Below are 22,232 nucleotides of genomic sequence, written 5' to 3'. Positions count from 1 at the left end.
CCCAGTTATAAACCTTGCCCTGCCGTATGTTCCTATCCCTGTCCATTGCTCTCCCACAACCAAATCTAACACTTGGCCCGGTTCATTACCCAGTACCAAATCCAATGTGGCACCGCCTCTTGTCGGTCTATCCGCATATTGTGTGAAGAAACCCTCCTGCACACACTGGATAAAAACAGCCCCATCCAAACTATTTGAATTATAGTGGTTCCAATCAATATTTGGAAGTTAAAGTCACCCATGACAACTACGCTGTGACTACCACACCTATCCAAAATCTGCAATCTTTTCCTCCACATCTCTGTTACTGTTTGCGGACCTATAAAAAACTCCTAACAAAGTGACCGCTCCTTTCCTATTTCTAACTTCCGCCCACACTACCTCAGTAGACAGATCCTCCTCAAACTGCCTTTCTGCAACCATTATACTATCCTTGATTAACAATGCTACTCCTCCACCTCTTTTACCACCTTCCCTAATCTTACTGAAACATCTAAACCCCGGAACCTCCAACAACCATTGCTGCCCCTTGTCTAATAGATTCAAAGCCATGGAGAGACGAGCTGGGGACACCAGGGACAACTAATACATGTGATATTCAACCAATATTGAAGAGCTTACATGACCATTCTTCCTTCCCTGGGAAATATTTGTCTACTCAGGATGTCTACCAACCCCTGCCAGCTTCCATCAACAACACCCCCACGCCCACCAACACCAACCGCTCATTCCTCCCCTCTCCTCCTCAACCCACACCCTCCAAGAAACTAAACCTGAACCTGCATCTTCTACTACTTAGAATAGCAATGGGTGTGGATATCTGTCAAACACACTTGGCTGGAGAACTGATGCATCAGTGGGCATAATACTCTGAAGGCACATAATGACCGTTTAATACCTATAATGACCAAAACATCAGAACCTACTGCATCATTGAAGGTGATCGATTTCACATAAGGCAATTCAATTGTCCCTGTGAAACATAATCTCAGGCAATCTCCTTGGCAATAATGGAGTGTCTGCATGTTCCCCGAAATCCCACAGATTGGCAAACATTGAAATTGACACACACATAAACACTAAATAAAGACTGGTCACCAACAAACAACACTGTAGTTTCTTATACGATAAAGTAGGTGTATGACATTCCCCTGCAGCCACGAGTGCCAACCATGTGACATGATAGTATAGTTAGGTCTCTGACTAACCAAGTCCCTAGAATGGATAATGACGGATACGTAAATAAGGTGGAAACAATACATTGTACAATATTTACATGTCATAATAAACATTTGTGCTCCCTCTGTGCTCTAATAAATTGTTAAGTTTTCTTTTTCTACCACCAGGTCTTGGTTGTACGAACACCAGCAGCTGAGGTGGAGGCAGGCTGCTGAGTGTGATTTCCCATCCTACTGAGGGTGTCCCACATAGATGTAGGGGCAACTTCCTTGGTCATGTCTGCTGAAGACAATGGGGTCAATGGCAGAGGGGAAGATGAGAGGTTGTTCACCCTGGAGGTGTCCTGAGAGGACGTCCCAGAGTAAATGGCTCACGCTCCTCTTCCATCAGAGCGTTCAAGGAAACACCCCTATCTCCCTGAGAAGGGGCACCTGGAGGAAGGTACCTCATCCTTCTCTCACCTACCCGTTGCTGTATGACATCAATGACTAAAATGATGGAGTGCAGGTCAGAGTTCACACAAATTGACTGCTCGACCTGCTCTCCAAAGCGGTCCCCAATCTCTCCATGGAGGAAACCATGAACTCATATGCTTGAGAAAAGACATAACTCATGGCATGCATGAACTTCTCTGTACTCTGCAAATAAATTCTGGCAACTCCACCATATCTTCCCCTAACCTTTGCTGCATTTTCAGCAAATTTCTCGGGGCCCGTCATTAGCCTGGAACTTAGCAGGGGCCTGATCCGCAGCAGTTGTCTGAGTGTCCAGAACCTCAGATATCATAGATTCGATCAGCTGCTGGGATATGTCTGCGCTGTGCTCACCAAAATGTGGCCCAGATTCTAAATTCGATCCCTTCATGACCTGGGTGAGTGTAGCTGAGCTGGTGGAAGGTGCGGGAGAGGTAGGTGATGGTGCATCCTCAGGATGGCTGGTGTCATTGTGCCCAGAGGTGGAGTCTTCGGTCTCCAGTGGATTATGCCCCAGATCTGGATATGGGGAACTGTAAAGGAGAACAGAAAGAAAGTTAAAGTTCCACAGAGCCTACGAGCACAGCACAATCCTTTCAGGGCCAAAGTGCCCAATATGGCAGCACCAGGCTGGATGCGTTCTCATTCTGCTGCCTTGCCACGTCAGCTTTGCCAACAGCAATGGGTCGGCTTCCCTGTTTCCCAACTATCTAGAGGGTTTATTCCTCAACAGGATTGAGGACCTTGAGATCAAGTACCACTTGTCTTTGTCCTTTCCTTTTGATTATGGGTCTGCTTGTCCTGCAGGAGAAAGTGGATATTAGTGACTTGACAAATGTTAAATGACCCCTTTTGCCAGCATGCATATCCATTGCATATACTGGCCCATCAATATGTTGGTTTGTATCAAATCCCTCACTCAAACCGAACTGCCACATGCTTTAGCCTCAAGTGTCATATAGTCATGAGGCTGATCAGTCTGCTAATCTAGCTGTGCACTCGCACACATAAATAGTCTGATACCCACATGAGGGACAATCCCATGACAACTTGACAATTACCTGGACAGATTGAAGGAAGTCATTGATCTTTTTCCGGCACTGCAGCCATAATGGTGGACCATAAGTTGCTAACCTCCTCTGTAATCTGCACCCAGACCATCTTGGACAGGCAGGAGTTTCTCCTGTTGTCATTGCTTGGGAAGTGCATCCCCTGTCGCTCCCTGACAGCCTGCAGGATAATCTGCAGGGCGACCACCCTGAACTGTGGACAGTCGATGTCTTTGTTCGGACATCTCAAATTCTACTTGTAATGGGCATAGACATGATGGTGAGTTGGGTGGGGGAAGCTTCCAGGACAATAGATTTTAATACATTGGTGTGGGGAGATTGACTGGGAGGGAAATACATTTAAGGGAGGCTAATGGTTGTGAAGAGTTGTAAAAGCAAACTGACAAAACTGCAGAACAAACAAAGGTACAAATGGAAATCAAGGCCTTGATGCACAGCCTCCCAGCTTGTCCGGGCAGCTCTTTTATAGCCTGCCCGGACCTGTGTAACTGTCACCAGATAGCAGGATCTTCCAATGGAAATGCCCCATGCTTCGCATTGGCAGATGTTTCGCTGACCTTTTACATTTTAATATCAATTCCTAACATGGCAGCAGAAATTCTCTTCTGATACCGCCATTGGGAATGCTATGCAACTGATTAAATTCCACCCACTGTTCCTGATTGATGTCCAGGTAGGTGAATTGCACCTGATTGTGCTGAATAGATATGACCTCCTGCTAAGAACTCTTCTCCCCACTCTACCTCCTCCCTCTTCCAGTAGCTTGCCCTGCTTTGTCTCACCTCATTCTCATTGCCATGCTGTAGTACAAGAGGAATACATACGGCTTCACCTATGTCTGAGAGCAAGTGACTTTTATGTATGTCTTGCAGTCAGATCAAAGTTCTTCAGCACATACACATGTAAACTTCAGCAACTTTAAACTCTGCAAATCATCAAACACTTCTATCATCCTGGTGTAGCCAGTACAAGTTAACAAGCAACTAATTTGAAAGTAGTTGGTGAGCTGATTAAATATTGCTGATGTGGGGTCCTTTCTGATATCAAAATGTGTTCAGTTGTGTGAGGTTAAGAGAAAGCATTAATAAGAGAGTGCACAGAATCCAACATGTCAGCCCTAGCATCATATCAGCATGATATTCTGATTGATGTCAGGTTCTGCCCACTCTGTGCTTCTGGCAGACATTCCCTACCCATACACTACCATCCTTACCAAAATGGTGTCCAGTCTGGCCAGCACCAGAAGTGTGCGCATGAATCACAGACACGATTTATGAAGACAATACAACAGCAATGGTGCTGAATAACCAGACACTAAGGAGCCACATTTCACAGCACTTACACGTAAACCATGTTTTTTTCTGGACTGCTGCACACTTAAAATGAGAGCTTGAAAAGGAAAAGTGTTATACCTCGCACTGATCTATTTTGATAAGCAGAACTATCTTAGAATGTAATTCTTGAAAAAGAAGGCATCCAAAATGTACTTACACCGCAGAAAATATTGGCGCCTATCATGTATTCTTCATGGAATATGTGAGGAGAAATACATAACTATAATGGCAGGTTCATAAACATTGTGATATTCTTTTACAAAATCCCCATAACACACATACATTTATGTGTAAATAGTCTTAACAATTTGTTTTACAAGTACAGTGATAGGAAGAGTAATAAATCAGCTTAGTTGATTTGGCTTTGGGAAGATGCTTCTGTCAATATTGTGAAGATGTTAAATCCTACCCACATTATTCCTGGACAAGTTTCTCTAAAAGGTCATTGCTTGAAAATACATTGTAATTTATCAATTAGTCTGTCACCAAGCGACGGTCAGGAGCCTACCCTGCAGTGACCTACACCCGACTGAGGCTACTTTTTGTGATTGCAAAAGAAGGCTGAGAAAAACACAAAAATGCTGAAGCCACATAAATTAATTCCAATATTACTCCCTTTTTAAATAACCTCCAAGATGGTAGGAACTCTTCATTACCCACAAAAACATTTCAGCGTACACTCAGATAAAGAATAGTCCTGAAAATGGAAGGTACTATTCGTGCAGGGACACCAATTCCAAATCAGTTTAGCATATAAGCATTTAATCATATGGTGTGTGACTGTGAGTAAGAATTTATTTTCAAATCTACGGGACAGTCTCAATTTTATTAAAATCTGTAACTTATTTCTGTGAATCACTCTGATAAAGGGTGGTATTATGCATAAAAGAAAAATAGAAGTACCTTTGAGCAATATTGGAGTTTGCACATTCTCCCCATGTCTGCCTGGTTCTCACCTCCACAACCCAAAGGTGTGCAGAGTAGGTGAATTGGCCACGCTAAATTGCCCCTCATTTGGTAAAAAAATTGAATTTGGTACTCTAAATTTGAGCAATATTGACATTATTTGGTACATTTTACCCATGCATTACTCCCCTGCTATTACATTAGTAAGTAAAAACAATTGATTAATTTACAAACTTCACTTCTGTCAACATTTTGCATGGCACATTTTACAACAATATGATCTCTGAGATATGCTGGTGTTTTGTCAATGTATTTTGCACCACGTTAAGGTAATTTTAATGGAAGACAACTCTAATTCAATTGAACAAATCATGGTGTGTACAGAGCCCCTGACCTTTAAGATCTAAATAGCCATCAGCTTGCAATAAAGTTATCAATCATGCAGCAATGGTTTTGCACAGTGGTCCTTCTGCATACATTTCAAGGCCCATTAAACATCTTCTCATGCATTGTCCCATACATTGTCAAATATAAATCTTTCTGTAATCATAAAGGTGAAAATCCATCAGAGTTATAGTGCCAAAAAATGATGGCTACTTTGAATCTTAACCTGAATAAAACTGAAGGCTAAGAGATATGTCTATTGTAAGTCATGCTACCAAAATATGTTTTTAAAATATTTAGATATATTACTGTAGCTATCTCTCTGAGCACCCTGTAGCTTTAACTCAAAGCTGTGCAATGGAGTAAAATAAATCCTTCTGAACTCCTGAGGAAGTATAAAGGAAAGCCCTGAGGTCTGAGAACAGAACAATCAGAAGTGAAAAGCAATGACATACATTGACATACTAAAAAGGCCCTTTCTCCATACTGTGAAGTTTTTAGATGCAGTGACCTCAATTTAGGGTAAATTTTCAAGTTCCAACATGTTGCAGTGCTTTGTACAACAAAGCAAAAAGCAGGACACACAAATACTGGAAATTATCACTCAAACCACACTTTAGTACAGTGTCTAGTGTGCAGTGAAATGCTGAAAGGAAGACAAACTAAATTCTGGATAAATATTAAGAATGTCAATTTTAAATGAACTTTAAACATGCTTCTTTAATCAGAATGGAACCAACTGTTTTCTTTAATCTGTTTTGCCTGGGTCCACTTGATTACTACAATGGAAGTGAGAAAGAGTAAAAGTGCATTTAATTGTTGTTGTGACTGTGCTGATCAATCACTCATTAATTTACCAAGATTTCACTCTCAGACAACTAGACAATGCTCCTGCTGTGTGTGTGTGTTTCAGAATGGGAACTGTGGCTCCACATTTCCTAGTTGCAAAGTAAAGTTTCTCTTTTTCCTTTTGTTAAAGCTTATTGTGGCACTATACATCTAAAACTGGACAGTGGAGATGCCACTGTACCAAAACGTGATGCAGGAAATTAAAAACCTGCAGCTATTATTTGAATAATGTTCAGGCCCTCCTGTTAATAATATAATTTAGCAACTGATAAAGATAGTTTATCAAAATCCAGCTTTCAAATTATCATTGACCATCCATTTTTTTTTAGCTGGTTGACAATCTCAAGAAGTGATTTCAAATATATGCTTCTACTTAAGAGGACAATTGCACATCCCACAAATATCAGATATACAAAAAAATCACTTTCTCTTTCATATTCAGCATTTTTAGTCTTGCTCAATTGTATTGAACTATATAATCACAACTGTGTTGCATGAAAAAGCAATTAAAATGTTGTCTTTAATGTAAAGCAGTTATTATTTGTGAACGATATTCAAGTGTATGCATCGCTGTTTAGTATCCGGCCTGTCTCCATTTTATACAACTATCGCTACATTCTTGTCTAAGTGTTGTTGGAGGAAGCTGTCTCACACAGCAACTCCACCCCCCGCCCCCCAACTTGAGGAAGGCCCCCTCCGCCTTGAGGAAATCCTTTCACACTGCTGGGTTTGAAACCAAGTATCAATTCTATTGTCGTGCCTGGTTTAAAACACTCAGGGAGCCCTTAAGATTTTATGGACACTTTAGAAAATATTATGCAGAATTGTTCTGCAAGAATACATAACTAGGTATCCATAGAACTCTCTCCTGGTTCTGAGATATCAATTCACTACAAAGGTGCACAACTCAGACTGTGGCAGGTTGGAATGGATCCTACACCATAGCCGCACTCCAGAACTAACTCGATAGGCACTCCAAAATTGCTGAACCCGCTATTAGAAGAAATCATTGAGCCACGAGCATTAGTGAACACCGTCCTATCCCTGATGTGGGTGAAAGAACCGCTGGCTGAGGGCAATGAACACATGATATGAAGGATGGCTTGGTTTTCCATTTTCGTTTCTAAATCAAATGTATTATGTACCTGAAATTATATTTGACGAATGTTGGTTCTTTACTGATACTTGGACTTCGAGCTAGTGCTAGGAGATAAGACCGCTTATTTCCCCAACATGTAGCATTCACGCCGGCCCCCCCCCCCCCCCCTTGAAATTAGCAGCTTGAAACATTCCATGATTTTATTTATCAGATTGCTAAACCATTCAACTCAGTCTCGCTTTATTATAGCACTACAGTACAAAATAGGTAAAAATAAGTTGAATTAGTATTGGTACATACACTGGGCTATCTCTGGGCATTATTCAGGAGGGTGCGTGGAAAGCAATTCATTAACTGTTGATTTCATATCCAAGCTGAACCCTAGAATAATTTACAGTATTTCACTTCAGAACTTTACATAACGCCGGTGAATCTTGAACACAATTAAAATGTTATTCTACTACTGAACTACAATTCAATCTGCCACATTAAAGGCATATTGTAATTACTTTGTATTAGAGCGCTCCGAGGTGGTGGAATTGTGCTTCATTTTAGGCATCTGTACATTTGGCCTGATGTGAATCTGATCTGAGTCAGTTTATAATCTGTCATCCATTCCATTATTGTCCACTCGAAGCTGCCGTTCATGCAGAGACGTCTCTCTCGCAAAGCGGACTACCTGAGCTGCGGTAGCAGCCGCATGATGGGCTGTGTGCGGTAGGTTGGGCTCACGGGCTGTGCGTGCTGGCTGTTTGCTGCACATCTTCCTGGCTTCGTGCAGCTCACACTGTGGCCGCTTCGTCAACCCACACGCAGTCTGTCGCTGCACAAACTGCGACCCACTGCAGGACTCCTGCCACCTCCTTCACGCCCACATCTCCATGCGGAGTGTTAACGTTATCTTTCAGGTTAGGTGGGTGGGCCACATCACCTTCATTATATACTCTGCGAGATCAGTTACGGTATTCAGCAGGGTCAGGTATGACTTGAGCAGTATTTTCTGTGTTCATTTCCGATTTCCAGCATTCTAATTTTGATGTTGTCCCTATTAGAAACCTCGGCTTGTGAAACTATAGCTATCATCAATGATACAGTAAGAAGTCTTACAATACCAGGTTAAAGTCCAGCATGTTTGTTTCAAACACTAGCTTTCGAAGCACTGCTCCTTCCTCGGGTGAATGAAGAGGTATGATATGAAGAAGCTACGGGGTACCAACGAGGGAATTGCCAGGTCAGCAATCCAGAACCCACATATTAAATATCGCTTGCAAAACCACGCGTTCAATAACGGAGCTCCTGGAGGCTGAGCGAGGTTTGCTGGAGTTTAGGTACCAGCCAGTGAAATAACAAAAAGGTTTTTTAAAAAACCCACCAATGGGATTTGTCTACTTTCTCGCAACCCACTGGATGAATTAAGAACGGAGTATTGTGAAATGAAGCATACTTGTTTCATACTTCCTTTTAAAACTATCCATTAACTAAAACAAAACGCGCGAGTCAGTGTTCCTCATTCCAATTCCGGGCTTACTCGCCACTTTCAGAGGCAGGCTACCCACGCCTGGAATATTGTGAGCGCCTTCAGATTCCGGGAATAGCCGGTTCCCGTTAGTCAGTCATTTGCTGCAATCGGGGGGGGGGGGGGGGGAAGTTACTTCTCAGATTTAGTAACCGTTCCCTGCAATGGAGATGAGTAAGAATTCGTCCTTTCAATAAATGCACGATTGGTTCAACATCTGATTAAAGTCCCCGAAGGACGAGACAGTTAATTTGCTTGTTTCCCCCATTGGAAGAAGTAACATTTCTTTACGATTGCCAGCTTTCCTCAGAATTTCAAACATTAAATATTACTTACGTGCCGTAACTACGTTTCCGACCTGACTATAAAGCATGAATGTTATCAAAACATAGGACATCTTGAAGTGGAACACGTGGCTGCTTCTTGTGTGGAGATGAATGATGGACGTTTGCTTGAATGAAGACGGCTTTCCCCCAGGTTATTTATCAGCTCTCTGTGTCAGTCAGCACGATGGAGCGAGCTCTGGGTGTGAAATAGCCAGCGGAATGAAGTCGTCCACATGTCCAATGCGAACACTCCTGGGGCGACCCCAAAGCTCTGCCCCTTCACATCAACTCGGGTTTAGCAGAAGGCGCGTTTTGCAAATGACTAGAATTAAGGGAGGGGGGAATCTCAGCTCGTGAATAATGTATCCAGTGCAGTGTGAGCCCAGACTGGGGTAATTTCTACTCTGTGATCAGTATCCTGTACTTTTATACCGTTGCTGCCGACTCGCCTCGGAAACGTTACACCCCAATGACGTCGCAGCGATCTGGGGACGGACACCACCGGCCAACATGATGACTGTGACCATCTGACTTCTCCCTTCCTCCGGGTGAATTGATTCCAGATTAGCGGGAGAGAGCGGGAGAGAGTTTGGAAACGGTTCTGTGGATCTGCACCGCCAGCCAGTCAGTGACATTGTCCCTTTCCAGCGATCCCACGCGGGCTGAATACCCAACATGGTTATTCCGGGGATAGTTTGAAACTTTCGCTCTGAATGTGTCAGAATCGAAGCGTTTCGGCAGCAGCCTGATTGTTTTAGTGCGCCTCGGCTTTGCGAAGGGTGCAGAACAGAACCGGCAAACTGGCTCCCAACCTATTCCTTAACTTTGAAGGAAAAATGATGTCCTGTCATTAAGAAATATCCCCCCTTCCCCTCCCCGAAACTCGCTCTTGACCAACATCTGGTTTACCCGACACTATTGCAGCGTTTGCAAACCACACAAAACAACGAGAGAGCTTTCAATTCCAGGAATAACCGGTTTCCATTGACATTGTGGGACAATCCCTTGTAAAATGAAGTGGCAATTCCCTGGAATTAGTATAAAGGGCAGTTTGTCAGTATATCCGCGGTTGGTTGAAACGCCAAAGGACGAGACAGTCAGTTTAAAACTTGACCTCGTGAGATATGTTGTGCTGGGTTGGGGGTGATTTCAATAGGCACAGGTACTGGGCACGGTCTGACTACTGCGTGTTTCCTCCTGTATTTGATTCCTCTTTTGGAACTAGGGCTATTCTCACGGTTGGCAGGAAGGAAACCACCTTATTTGCGTGTTGAGAAGCATTTAAACATTACACAAATGGGATGGGGCTGAGGAAGTTGCTGCTCAGATCCCAGATCAAGTAATCAGAAGTGGAACCCGGTCTGCCACACATTCTTGCCAAGTGGAAGCCGCGTTATTATGTTCAGAATTCGTTTTTAATGTTTGGGGCTGTTTTTGCCTCGATGCAGACCAAAGTAGAAAATGAAATGAAAATCGCTTATTGTAGGCTTCAATGAAGTTACTGTGAAAAGCCCCTAGTCGCCACATTCCGGCGCCTGTTCGGGGAGGCTGTTACGGGAATCGAACCGTGCTGCTGGCTTGCCTTGGTCTGCTTTCAAAGCCAGCGATTAGCCCTGTGAGTTAAACAGCCACCCTTTAACAATTTCACCACAATAATAATAATCGCTTATTGTCACTAGTGGGCTTCAATGATGTTACTGTGAAAAGCCCCTAGTTGCCACATTCCGGCGCCTGTTCGGGAGGTTGGTACGGGAATTGCGCTGCTGGCCTTGTTCTGCATTACAAGCCAGCTGTTTAGCCCTCTATGCTAAACCAGCGTGTGTGCGTTTCTTAGCAGAAGTGACTGAAGTGGCACTTGCTGTACGGCACTGGTCAGACGCACGCCCTTAATTTTAATCTGACATTGAAAAGTTTCTTTGACAAAGGGTCACCTGGACTCGAAACATTAGCTCTTTTCTCTCCCTACAGATGCTGCCAGACCTGCTGAGATTTTCCAGCATTTTCTCTTTGGTTTCACATTCCGTCATCCGCAGTAATTTGCTTTCATTGAAAAGTTTCTTGTTTTGGCCGTGATAATGGTGTTGGGGGTCCTTGTGACAGTCAGCCACCAATACTTGACTTTAGTTACACGATTGAAAACATTTAAAGTGATCTGTGTATTTGTTGTTAAATTGGATCGAGATACGATTGGGGTTGGCCATCAGGGGCGAGAATTTAAGAACTAGGAGAAGGAAAAGACCAAGACCCCGGTCCGGGCAGCCCATGCCGTCTGGAAATCCGCGGGCGTGAGTGCACTGCCAGCGAAACGGAGCATCCCGCTGATGGAAAATCCAGGATCGTGGAAGCTGCTAGGTTGTTCAATATGATAGGAACAGGCCAACAAGGAGCAGGAATAGACCATTCGGCCCCTCAAACCTGCTCCACCATTTAATAAGACCGTGGCTGATCTGACAACCTCAAATCCACATTCCATGGAATCCCTACAGTGCAGAAGGAGACCATTCATCGAGTCTGCACTGACCCTCTGAAAGAGCACCCTACCTCGGTCCATTCCTGCACCCTATCTCCTTAACCCAACCTAACTTGCACATTTTTGAACACAAAGGGGCAATTTGCCGTGGCCAATTCACCTAACCTGCACACATTTAGACTGTGGGAGGAAACCCTCGCAGACATGGGGAGAAAGTGCAAACTCCTCGTGCACAGTCCCCTAAGGCCAGGATTGAACTCGGACCCCTGGTGCTGTGAGGCAGCAGTGCTATCCACTGTGCCACCAAAGCCTGTTCCCCCCATAACCTATCACCCCTTTACTTACCAAGATCCTTCTCCCTCTGCTGTAAAAATATACAGAGATACTGCTTCCATCACCTCTTTCAGAAACAGCTCCAAAGACTCACGACCCTCTGACAGAACAAAGTTCTCCTCATCTGTCTTAAATAAGTGATCCCTTATTTTTAATCAGTGACCCCCTAGTTCTGGATTCCCCAGAAGAGGAAACACTCTCTCCCACATTCATCCTGTCAATACCCCTCAGGATCTTACAGGTTTCAATCAAGACGCCTCATACTCTTGTAAACACCAGCAAGCCGAGTCTGTCCAACAATTTCTCATAAGGCATTCTGCCCATTCCTGGTATTAGTCTGGTAAACATTGGTGAACCTGGTATACTGGTTCCAACACATTTAGATCATTCTTGAAATAAAGAAAAAGAAAGAATAATCTTTATTGTCACAAGTAGGCTTACAATTACAATGCAATGAAGTTACTGTGAAAAGCCCCGAGTCACCACATTCCAACGTCTGTTCGGGTGCACAGAGGGAGAATTCAGAATTCTCAGCTGGTATGGGAATTGAACCCATGCTGCTGGCCTTGTTCTACATCACAAAACCAGCCTCTGGAGGGCTGGAGACCAATAAGGAGACCAATACTGTACACAGTACTGAAGATGTGGTCTCTCTATTGCCTTGTTTAACTGAAGCATAAACTCCCTACTTTAAAAACAAATATTCAAGGCAATTTCAATTTATATGCAAAACACACAAAACAATCATTCTTATACACTTGCCACCGTACAAAACCCCTCCATTCCCTTGACCACATTGCATGGCCTACTTTATAATTACAATATAAAACAAAGACACCACATAACAAAACAAACTCCCTCCCTTCCCCCTCACTGATGCCTACCATTCCTTAAAGAAAACGATGAACAACCTCCACCCCGAGAAGAACCCCTCCTCTGGCCACTTTATCTTTACCGATATAGGAATTCCACCGGCTCACTCACACACCCTGCCACCTTGGGCATCTCCGGGGCCCTGCCGCCCTAACAAGATCCACCTCCAGGTTCTCAGGGAGCAAAGGCCAACATGTCAGCCTCACTCCCCACCTGCACCTTGAGATCCCCTAACCCTGAATATTGCCATCCATGGACCCGGGGTCACATTCACCCCCAAAATTTCTGATAGAAACCCGAAAAGGCTTCACGAAACTCCACCAATTTTGGGCAAGCCCAAAACATGTGAGTATGGTTTGCCCGTCCCCTTGAACATCGCCCACACTTATCCACCTCTGGAAAAAAGAAGAATGTGTTCGATTTTTAAGTGTAGCTGCAAGATGATGCAACAAAACATAGTGGCGAGGTTCAGAGAGACATAGGGCTGGATTCTCTGCTGTCAGGATTCTCCATTGTGTCGGCAGCCCGGCGATTTCCCAACAGCGCGGGACCGCCCACAATGGGAAACCCCATTGGCCGGCTGGCGAGACGGAGAATCTGGTGTGGCGGGACGGAGAATCCCGTCTATAGTGAATCAATTAGTGAATTCAAAGAGCAACTTGCAACAACATCTGAAGAAGTATGTGAAGATGTTTGAAGATTTATTAGGCTGCATGACTGGAGTTGAGCCAGACAACACACCCAAAAGTCTCAAAGCTAGAACCGTACCATAAACTATCAAGCCGGTTGAGGCCATACTCATGCGTGTGTAACTTGGCTATCAACCGGGACCTTAGATTCATGTCTCACTACATTCACCCCCCCCCCCCCACCACCTGGTCTGGGCTTGTGAAATCCTACCAATTGTCTTAGCTTGAGACAATTCACACCTCTTTAACCTATGACTATCGCTCTCTCCAGTCGCACCATCTAGTCCTGTAAAGACTTAATTACCTGCAAAGACTTGCATTCAATGTATCATCTTGCACCATTGACTTTGTCTATATATGTGGTTGTGGAACCCACCTCTTCACTCACATGATGAAGGAGCTGCACTCTGAAAGCTTGTGATTCCAACTAAATCTGTTGGAGAGTAAGAACCGATAACATTTGCTTCATGCACTCTTATCATTAAATTAAATATGCTCAGTTAGAAAAAGAAGCTTTGAGCATCATTTCGGTATAAGAAAGTTCCACCATTACCTTTATGGGTGTTATTTTACCCCTTTGATGGATCATCGCCCTTTAGCTACAATCGTTGGGCCATATAAAGGTTTATCTCCTTTGGCAGCTAGGTGATTACAAAGATGGTCATTGATATTGTCAGCATACACTTACAATATCCCATACTGCAGTCTGAACAGAATTCAAATGCTGATGCTTTAATCATGATTGCCATTACAAGTCAAGCATCACCCATAAGAATATTTTGTCAATATTTTGCATTTCTCCCTCGTGCATAATGTACCTGTGACTTCATCTCAAGTTCAAAGATATACAAGAACCAATCCAATGATGGGGAAGATGATGGATTTGGTCCAAAAAGGAACGCTGTCAGACGTTCACAGGAAATATTCAGACCTCAAACTCTACATCGCACAAAGACTTGAATTGACAGTACAGAATGAAGTTCTATTGTGGGAAATCTGTGTGATTATTCCTCCGTGCTAATATCATAGAGTCCTTGACCAACTTCATGAGGGACATCCTGGTGTTGTAAGGATGAAGAAATTGGCACGCAGTTATTTTTGGTGGCCAGGATTAGATGATCAAATTGAAGCGAAATTTGGGCAATGCCAATTTTGTGCAAAACTAAGGAACAATCCACCATTACAACCATTACATTGGTTGGAATTACCGACTCATCAATGGCAGAGAATACACATCGATCATGCTGATCCACTGGAGGGACACATGTTCTTCGTGATTTGGACGCACCCGCGAAATGGCCAGAAGCCACGATAATGAAGTCAATGATGACTGAGCAGACCATTGAAAACTAGACAAAATGTTCACACAATTTGGAACACTAGAGCGAATTGACAGTGATAATGGGTACCAGCTATGATCCTAGCAAAGGCAAGTCCAATATCATACACCATTCAGATGGATGATGAAAGAGTTTGGTGACATCTTGCTAATCAGTTGCTTGCTGCACAAAGTGAGTTTGCAGAAACTTCTCAAGAAACTACTGTTAGAAAATCTGGAGAGCTATACTTTGGAATGGAGACCAGAGAAAGTGACGAGTTCAGATTCTGTTTCTGAGGACTTTTTAATGCCGAAAGTGACAGATACTGAAATAAGAACTCAAGAAGTACCATCTACAGAAAGGAATAAGGACACTTCTGAGTTCAAGAACACCAAATTCTACCAAAAAGGAATAGGTGCCCATCACAGAAGCTGTTTTACTGAATTGTATATATGTATAGAAATACCATATCTGGAAATCTTTTGTGTAAATGTTAATTGTTGTCGTTGCACTAATGAAGTAAAGAGGGAGTTATATATGGAATACATTCTTGCTGATTCTGCATCTGTAGTGACTTCAGAATAGTGTTTCCGTGGGCTTTGAGCAGTTCACCATCTTGATTGTATGAGCAACATCCTTAATATACCATCTTGATTGTATGAACAACATCCTTAATATACCTCTCATCATGTTTTACAAGAATCCAGAGTTTGGGCACCTCCAGACCTTTTCTCTCTGCTCAAAAAAGAAATAAAATACAAGATATCATTGGATACACATTATGGACAAGAAGTGAAAGAAAACAAATCCACTCCCTGTATCTTCAGCAGGGGAAGATCTTCCAGAATTGGGCCCCTTTCTTGAAAAGTCATACATAACGGGATTGTCATAGTTATATTGAAGCTTCTAGCCTCCTTCTTAAGACAATAGCACAGGAGTTTAATGTTTATTTTGAACCAGGAAGCTTTATCTTTGCTCTTCTTCCTCCTCTCACATTGAATTGGTAATTCCTTCTGAATCCTCTAAGGGCTGATCTTGCTCTGCTTTTTAGGAAATGAGTGTTATCTTTTTTCATCCCAGTGAACCTCAGAAAGTCTAATGGTCATGTTATTTGTCACTCCAGTATAGGAAGGAAATTATCATCTTTGACAGAGCACCGAGTAAGGTAAACAAAGATTGTTCTGGTTATCAAGGATTTAAGTTTATAAGGAAATTAGATTGTGGATTTTGGGAAAGAGGACAATACAAGGTAATTCACCTGCTGTTTTCAAGATTATGAAGAGAATTCATGAATCGAATAAGGATAAATTATTTGCAATGGAAGGTTCAGAATCCATACTGATTGAAATAATAAAAGGTCAAAGAAGTTACAAATAAAATTAAGTAAGGTGGAATTTTGTACCCCAAGCAGCAACTGAATTGTGAAATTGTCAGAACGTGGAGCAAGTTTAGTAAGTGTACCGGACACAAAAGACGGCTACGGGTACCAACAACACTCCAGCTGTAGTGACAAAGACATATGCTCCAGAATTAGCCACACCCTGATATAAGCTTTCACTGCTGCAGCTACAACACTTGCATATACATGATACTATGGTAAATTGGATACTTCTGCTTTGTTTACAAAAAGCAGGACAAATCCAACCCTGCCAATTATCATCCTATTAGCGTTCTACCAATCATCAGCTAAATGATGGGAGCTGTCATCAATAGTGTTATCAAGCCAAACAACAAACATGCAGCACCTGAAAGTAATAAAATGTCCCAAGGTGCTTCATTGGCGGTTTATTAAACAAAATGTGACACCATTAGGAGATTTAAGGGTAAATGACCAAAAGGTTGGACAAAAGTTTTTGAGTGGCTTAAAGGTCAAAAGAGAGGAGAAGAGGTAGAGAGGTTTAGGGAGGGAATTCCAGAGCTTAACGTCTTGACAGCCAAAGGTTATAAATCAGGGATGCTTAAGGAATTGGAGGAGTGCAGATATCTCAGAGGGTTGTAGGGCTGGAGATTGTTAAAGACATAGGTAGGGGCAAAGTCAAAGTGAGATTAAAATACAAGGATGAGAATTTTAAAATAAAATTTCTGCTTAATTGGGAGCCAATGTGGGTCAGCTAGCACAGAGATGATAGGTGAACAGGAATATATCCACGTTAGGACATGGGAAGCAGACTTTTGAATGACCACAAGCTTACTCATCAATAAGTTGCTCATCAATGCTCAAATTAGATGCTGCCAGAATGACTTGGCTCCAGATCTCATTAAAAACAAGGTTGAAACATGGACACAAGAGCCAAATTTCCGTGTTCCTGAATTGATGTCAAGGCAGAATTTAACCAAGGAGCCTTGGAAAAATTCAAGTCAGTGACGATTAGAGGGTGATACTCTCCTGTGGTTGGAATCATATCTGACATAAAGTCCCAAGACAACACTGCAAGAGCTCTTTACAGCATCCTCGCATCAATCATCTTTAGCTGCTTCATCAATAACCTTTTCTCCATCATAACTTTACAGTATTCAACGCCGCTCAAAATTTCTCTTCTAATGGATTTGTTGGATTTGTTTATTGTCACATATACTGAGGTACAGTGAAAAGTATTTTTCTGCGTGCAGCTCAAACAGATAATTTACTACATGAAAAGAAAAGAAAATACACAATAGGGCAACAATGAAGCAATCGATTCAAAGACCTGGTCAACATTCAAACTTGGCTGATAAGTGCCAAGTCACTTTCACAATTGCCAGGCAATCTCCAACAAGTGAGAGCATAACCACCATCCTTGACATTCCATTTCATTATCATTGGCATGTCCACCACTTATCAACATTGCATGGGTCACCGTTACTTAGAAAATTAACTGGACCAAGCGCATAAGTGGCTCGTAGACCAGATCAAAGGCTGGGCATTCTGTGGTAAGTGGTTCATGGCTTGACTCCTCAAAGCCTCTCCATCATCTAAAGGCACAAGTCAGGAATGTAATGAGATACTTTCCTGCATGGGTGCAACAACCATGGTGATCAACACCATCCAGGATGAAGCAGTCTGCTTGATTGGCACCTCATCCACTATGATCACGATTGATTTGGTCGAACAGGCCATAGTTTCAGCATGTGGAATTCCCGTAAAATCCCTCTGGAGCTAACAAGAGCATCGAGGACACCCAAGCATTGTCATAATGTCAGAACCCCTTTTTGGCGCGAAATAGGTGCAAACACAAAAATCAAATGTGAACAAGTCTTTTCTAGTTATATCTATGGATTGCCTCATGGCGTTGAGGACCCGGGTTTGATCCCGGTCCCGGGTCACTGTCTGTGTGGAGTTTGCACATTCTCCCCGTGTCTACGTGGGGCTCACCCCTACAATCCAAAGATGTGCACAGTAGGTGGATTGGCCATACTAAATGCCCCTCAATTGGAAAAAAAAAGAATTGGTACTTTAAATTTATGAAAAATAAAAATAAAATAAAAAATAATTTAAAAGTTCTCTGATGAAGATTTGTAATAACCCTCACGAGACCCTTGGGGACACCTTAATTGACCTCCCCATGCGACTCATGGAATATGAGCTCCCTCGCTAGTGGGCGAAGAGGCACCCAGCTGGGGCTTGTAAATCCCGCCAATTAAAAGCTGACCTAGACTGGAACCAGTGTGATCTTTGGGACCTTTGAACTGGAAGCCACGTTGCTGCATTTACTTTGTGTTGGTTTATTAAATCCTGTTTACCGTACCTTCTCGGGCCTCCTGAGCTTTTATACTGGTGACGAGGAAAACAGCGGCTGTGATTCTGGACAGCCTGACCACACCGGAATACCGTAGCTTGGGAACGAGGTCAGCGGGTGTTTGAAAATGCCACTCTTTGGAAGACTAGAGGCTTTAGACGCAGGCATAGAAAACTGGGCACAGTATTCCAAACGGATGCAGTATTTCATCCAGGCAAATGGTATTTGTGGATACTCCTGACTGCCTGCGGGGCCCCGACATTCAGTGGTGTCACCAAGAGCCTCACTTACCCAGCAGCCCCGGATTCGAGGACATTGAAGGAACTCGTGGAACTTATCTCGAATCATCACGACCCTTTACCGTCGGTGACATTCCGGGGAGAGGTTCAATACGGTGGAAATCGATTACGGAATTTCTTTTTTAAAAATATTTTTATTCACCGCCTTTTTCATATTTTCTTCAAAATTTACACCCAACAATAAGCAGTAACAAATGCAATGTCAATCCCCATATCAACAACAACAATCCCATCCTCCCACCAAACTCCCAAACAACAGCCCACATGTCAACACAAACATCAAATTAAAAAAAAGGAATCAGGAATCATCCATAGTCACCATCAACATACACAGCCCCCCCCCACCCCCACCCCCCAACTCCCCCCCCCCCTATGTTCGATGTCATCCAATTCTTGAAAGTACATAATGAATAACACCCATGAATTGTAGAACCTCTCCATCCTTCCCCTCAGTTCAAACTTAACCTTCTCAAGACTTAAGAATTCCAGCAGGTCACCCCGCCAAGTCACAGGGTGGAGAGGTTGCTGTCCATCCCAACAGGATCAGCCTTTGGGCGATCAACGAGGTGAAGGCTACAGCATCTGCCTCTGCCCCCGTTTCCAACGAGGGCCCGGGTCCAGTTTCATGTGCACCACCTTAGAGATTACCCTAAAAACTTCCTTCCAGTACTCCAGTTTTGGACAGGACCAAAACATATGAACATGGTTTGCCCCCCCTCCCCCACGCAATGTTCACTCACATCTTCTACCCCCTCAAAGAGCCGGCTCATCCTCGTCTTTGTGACGTGTGCTCTATATACCACCATCATCTGTATCAACCCCAACCTCGCACACGAGGTGGAGGCATTCACTCTCCAGAACACCTCCCACCACAACCCCTCTGCCATAACCCCTCCCAACTCTTCCTCCCACTTTGCTTTGATCCCTTCCCGTGGTCCTTTTTTCTTTTCCAAAATAGCCCCATAAACCACCGACACTACCCATTTCTCCAGTCCCCCAGTCGTCAGCACCTCCTCCAGCAATGTGGAAGCCGCCTCCACTGGGAAGCTCTGTATCTCCTTCTTGGCAAAGTCTCAAACCTGCATGTACCTAAAAATTTCCCCCTGCTCCAGTCCATACTTCGCTCCCAGCTCTGTCAATCCTGCAAACTGACTCCGAAGAAACAAATCTTTTAGTGCCCTAACTCCCTTCTCCTCCCATCTCCGAAAATTCCCATCCCACTTCCCTGGCTCAAATTCCCCCGAATCGGCATTTCCCTTAACCCTGCCCCAACCTGAAGTGCTGGCGAGACTGCCTCCAAATTCTCAACTATGCTATCCTCCTGACGACTCCCTGAGTATTTTGCCGGGGCCATCGGGAGCGGCGCTGTTGCTAGCGCCTTCAATCCCAACCCCCTACACAAACACTCCTCCATTCTGACCCACTGAAATCCAAGCCTCTGGCCCAGCTCCGCAACTTCTCCATGTTCGTGCCCAGTAATTGCAGAATTGCTGACGCGCTTTCGCAAGTTAGCTGAACATTGCAACTTTGGCCCATCCCTCCCCGAGATGTTAAGATATCGTTTGGTGTGTGGCATTGACAATATGGCGACTCAATGGAAGTTGTTAGTGGAGCCGGCCTTGGATCTACAAAGGGCTATAGAGTTGCCACTCTCCCACGACAGGGAAAAGGGGTCTCGGGGCTCCAGGGTTCCATGGATTATGGTTTGTACACCTTTGGTCCCTGTTCAAAAGGGTGACGCCCCCTAAGGATGGGGTTCACGTAACCCAGTCACCACTGAAACAGTGTCATGGGTAAACCCAATGGCCAAGGGCCACCACGGGTCGATGGTCCATCTCCCTGGCGGACGAATAGGAGCACTTGTGGTTGCAGGAACTGCAGTGGCAACATGATTGACAGCGAACGGATTGCCCTGGCCAGATGGCACAACCTCCCCGAGCCAGGGCTTTGAAAATGCCCTGCCCGAAGAAGACCTAATGAAGTTAAACTGTATCACGGCCCCCAAAATGGTCCCAACTAGAATAAGGCTTGTCAACAGTCACCCCTTGGACATGGAAATCAACAGAGGATTGTTGTCTCTATCATCGGGTAAGAAACTTTCCATAATCTCTATATTGGTATCCTGCACTGGGGAACCATTGACCATCATCGGTACCAAAGTGACCCTCATTACCCATATAAAACAGTCGGTTAGGCTACCCCTAGCAGTGCTGCAAGGACTCGGGCCCAGCCTCCTGAGCTGTGATTGGTTACAAAGACTCCATCTGGACTGGCAACAGATTTTCTGGATGGGTACTGGTGGTCTGTATGAAGTCCTTGGAAAATATCTAGAGGTTTTTCAGGACGGCCTAGGAAAAATAAAGGGGGCCAAAGCAAAAATTAATGTTGACCCAGAGGATCAGCCCAAATATTTCAGGGCCTGGCGGTCATGTCCCGCTGACAAACGTGGATGAAGAACTAAGCAGACGAGAGGTTGGGCATCATACACCCGGTCCAGTTTGCAAAGTTGGCAGTACTGGTGGCCCCAGTGCTGAAGCTGGACAGGTCCATCAGCCTGTGTGGCGATTATAGGATGACAGTAACCAGGACCTCCCACTTGACCCATACCCCATGCCACAAATAGAAGATGTGTACACAAAGTTGACCGAGATCACGCATTCACAAAGCTGGACGTAAGCCATACGCACCTTCAGTTGGAATTAGATAGGTTATCCACAGAGGACTGTACGAATATACCCGGCTTCCATTCGGAATGTCATCAGCAGGTGGGATTTTCTAGCGGATGATGGAAAATATTCACCAAGGGCTTCCCAGGAAGTCTGTCTACCTGGACGATGTGCTCGTTACCGGAGCCACTGAGAAGGAATACCTGGGAAACCTGAAGAGGTCCTCCAAAGGTTCTCCAACGTGGGTGCCCAACTGAAGAGGGGCAAGTATGTCTTTCAGGCAAAAGAGGTCACATACCTTGGATGCTGTGTCAATAAAGACAGGTTGAACCCGGTAAAGGATTACAAGAGCCCGACATCTGAGAATGCGATTATTACAGGTGGTTAATCCTGAACCTTGCTACCTTATTGGCACCCCTGTACACAATCTTAAAGAAGAACCAGATTAGGGCATGGTAAGTGCTGTAGGTGGAAGCATTTGCCAGACTGAAGCAGCAATTGTTGTCATCAGAACTGTTGACGCACTACAATATGTTGAAGCTATGCATCATCACATGTGATGCCTCTCCATACAGCATTAGGGCAGCGTTGCCCTACCGTTGGGACGGAAGGGCCAATAGCTTACATGTCCAGAACCTTGGCTGGCGCAGAGCACCACTACGCACAAATTGAGAGGAAGAACTGGCCATGATATTCCCAGTAAAGAAATTCCACCAGTATGTCTATGGGCA

General features: G+C 44.0%; 1 protein-coding gene across 2 annotated transcripts in view; it reads right to left on the bottom strand.

Moving 5' to 3' along the window:
• The window catches only part of flt1 (fms related receptor tyrosine kinase 1), a 269,771-nt gene extending 259,946 nt beyond the window's left edge, over nucleotides 1-9,825 (bottom strand). Inside the window, exon 1 of one of the 2 annotated variants that reach the window (XM_038817857.1) lies at nucleotides 9,147-9,825. In XM_038817857.1, coding sequence (XP_038673785.1) covers nucleotides 9,147-9,207 — 61 coding nt within the window. In that variant the 5' untranslated portion in view covers nucleotides 9,208-9,825. The remainder of the gene's footprint in view (nucleotides 1-9,146) is intronic. The other variant, XM_038817858.1, reaches the window with a different exon arrangement.
• Nucleotides 9,826-22,232: the final 12,407 nt, after the last annotated feature.

The sequence above is a fragment of the Scyliorhinus canicula genome, chromosome 14 (assembly GCF_902713615.1).
Source record: "Scyliorhinus canicula chromosome 14, sScyCan1.1, whole genome shotgun sequence".
NCBI classification, from domain to species: domain Eukaryota; kingdom Metazoa; phylum Chordata; class Chondrichthyes; order Carcharhiniformes; family Scyliorhinidae; genus Scyliorhinus; species Scyliorhinus canicula.
Note: the sequence above shows the minus strand (reverse complement) of the source record. Positions and strands in the feature narration are given on the sequence as shown.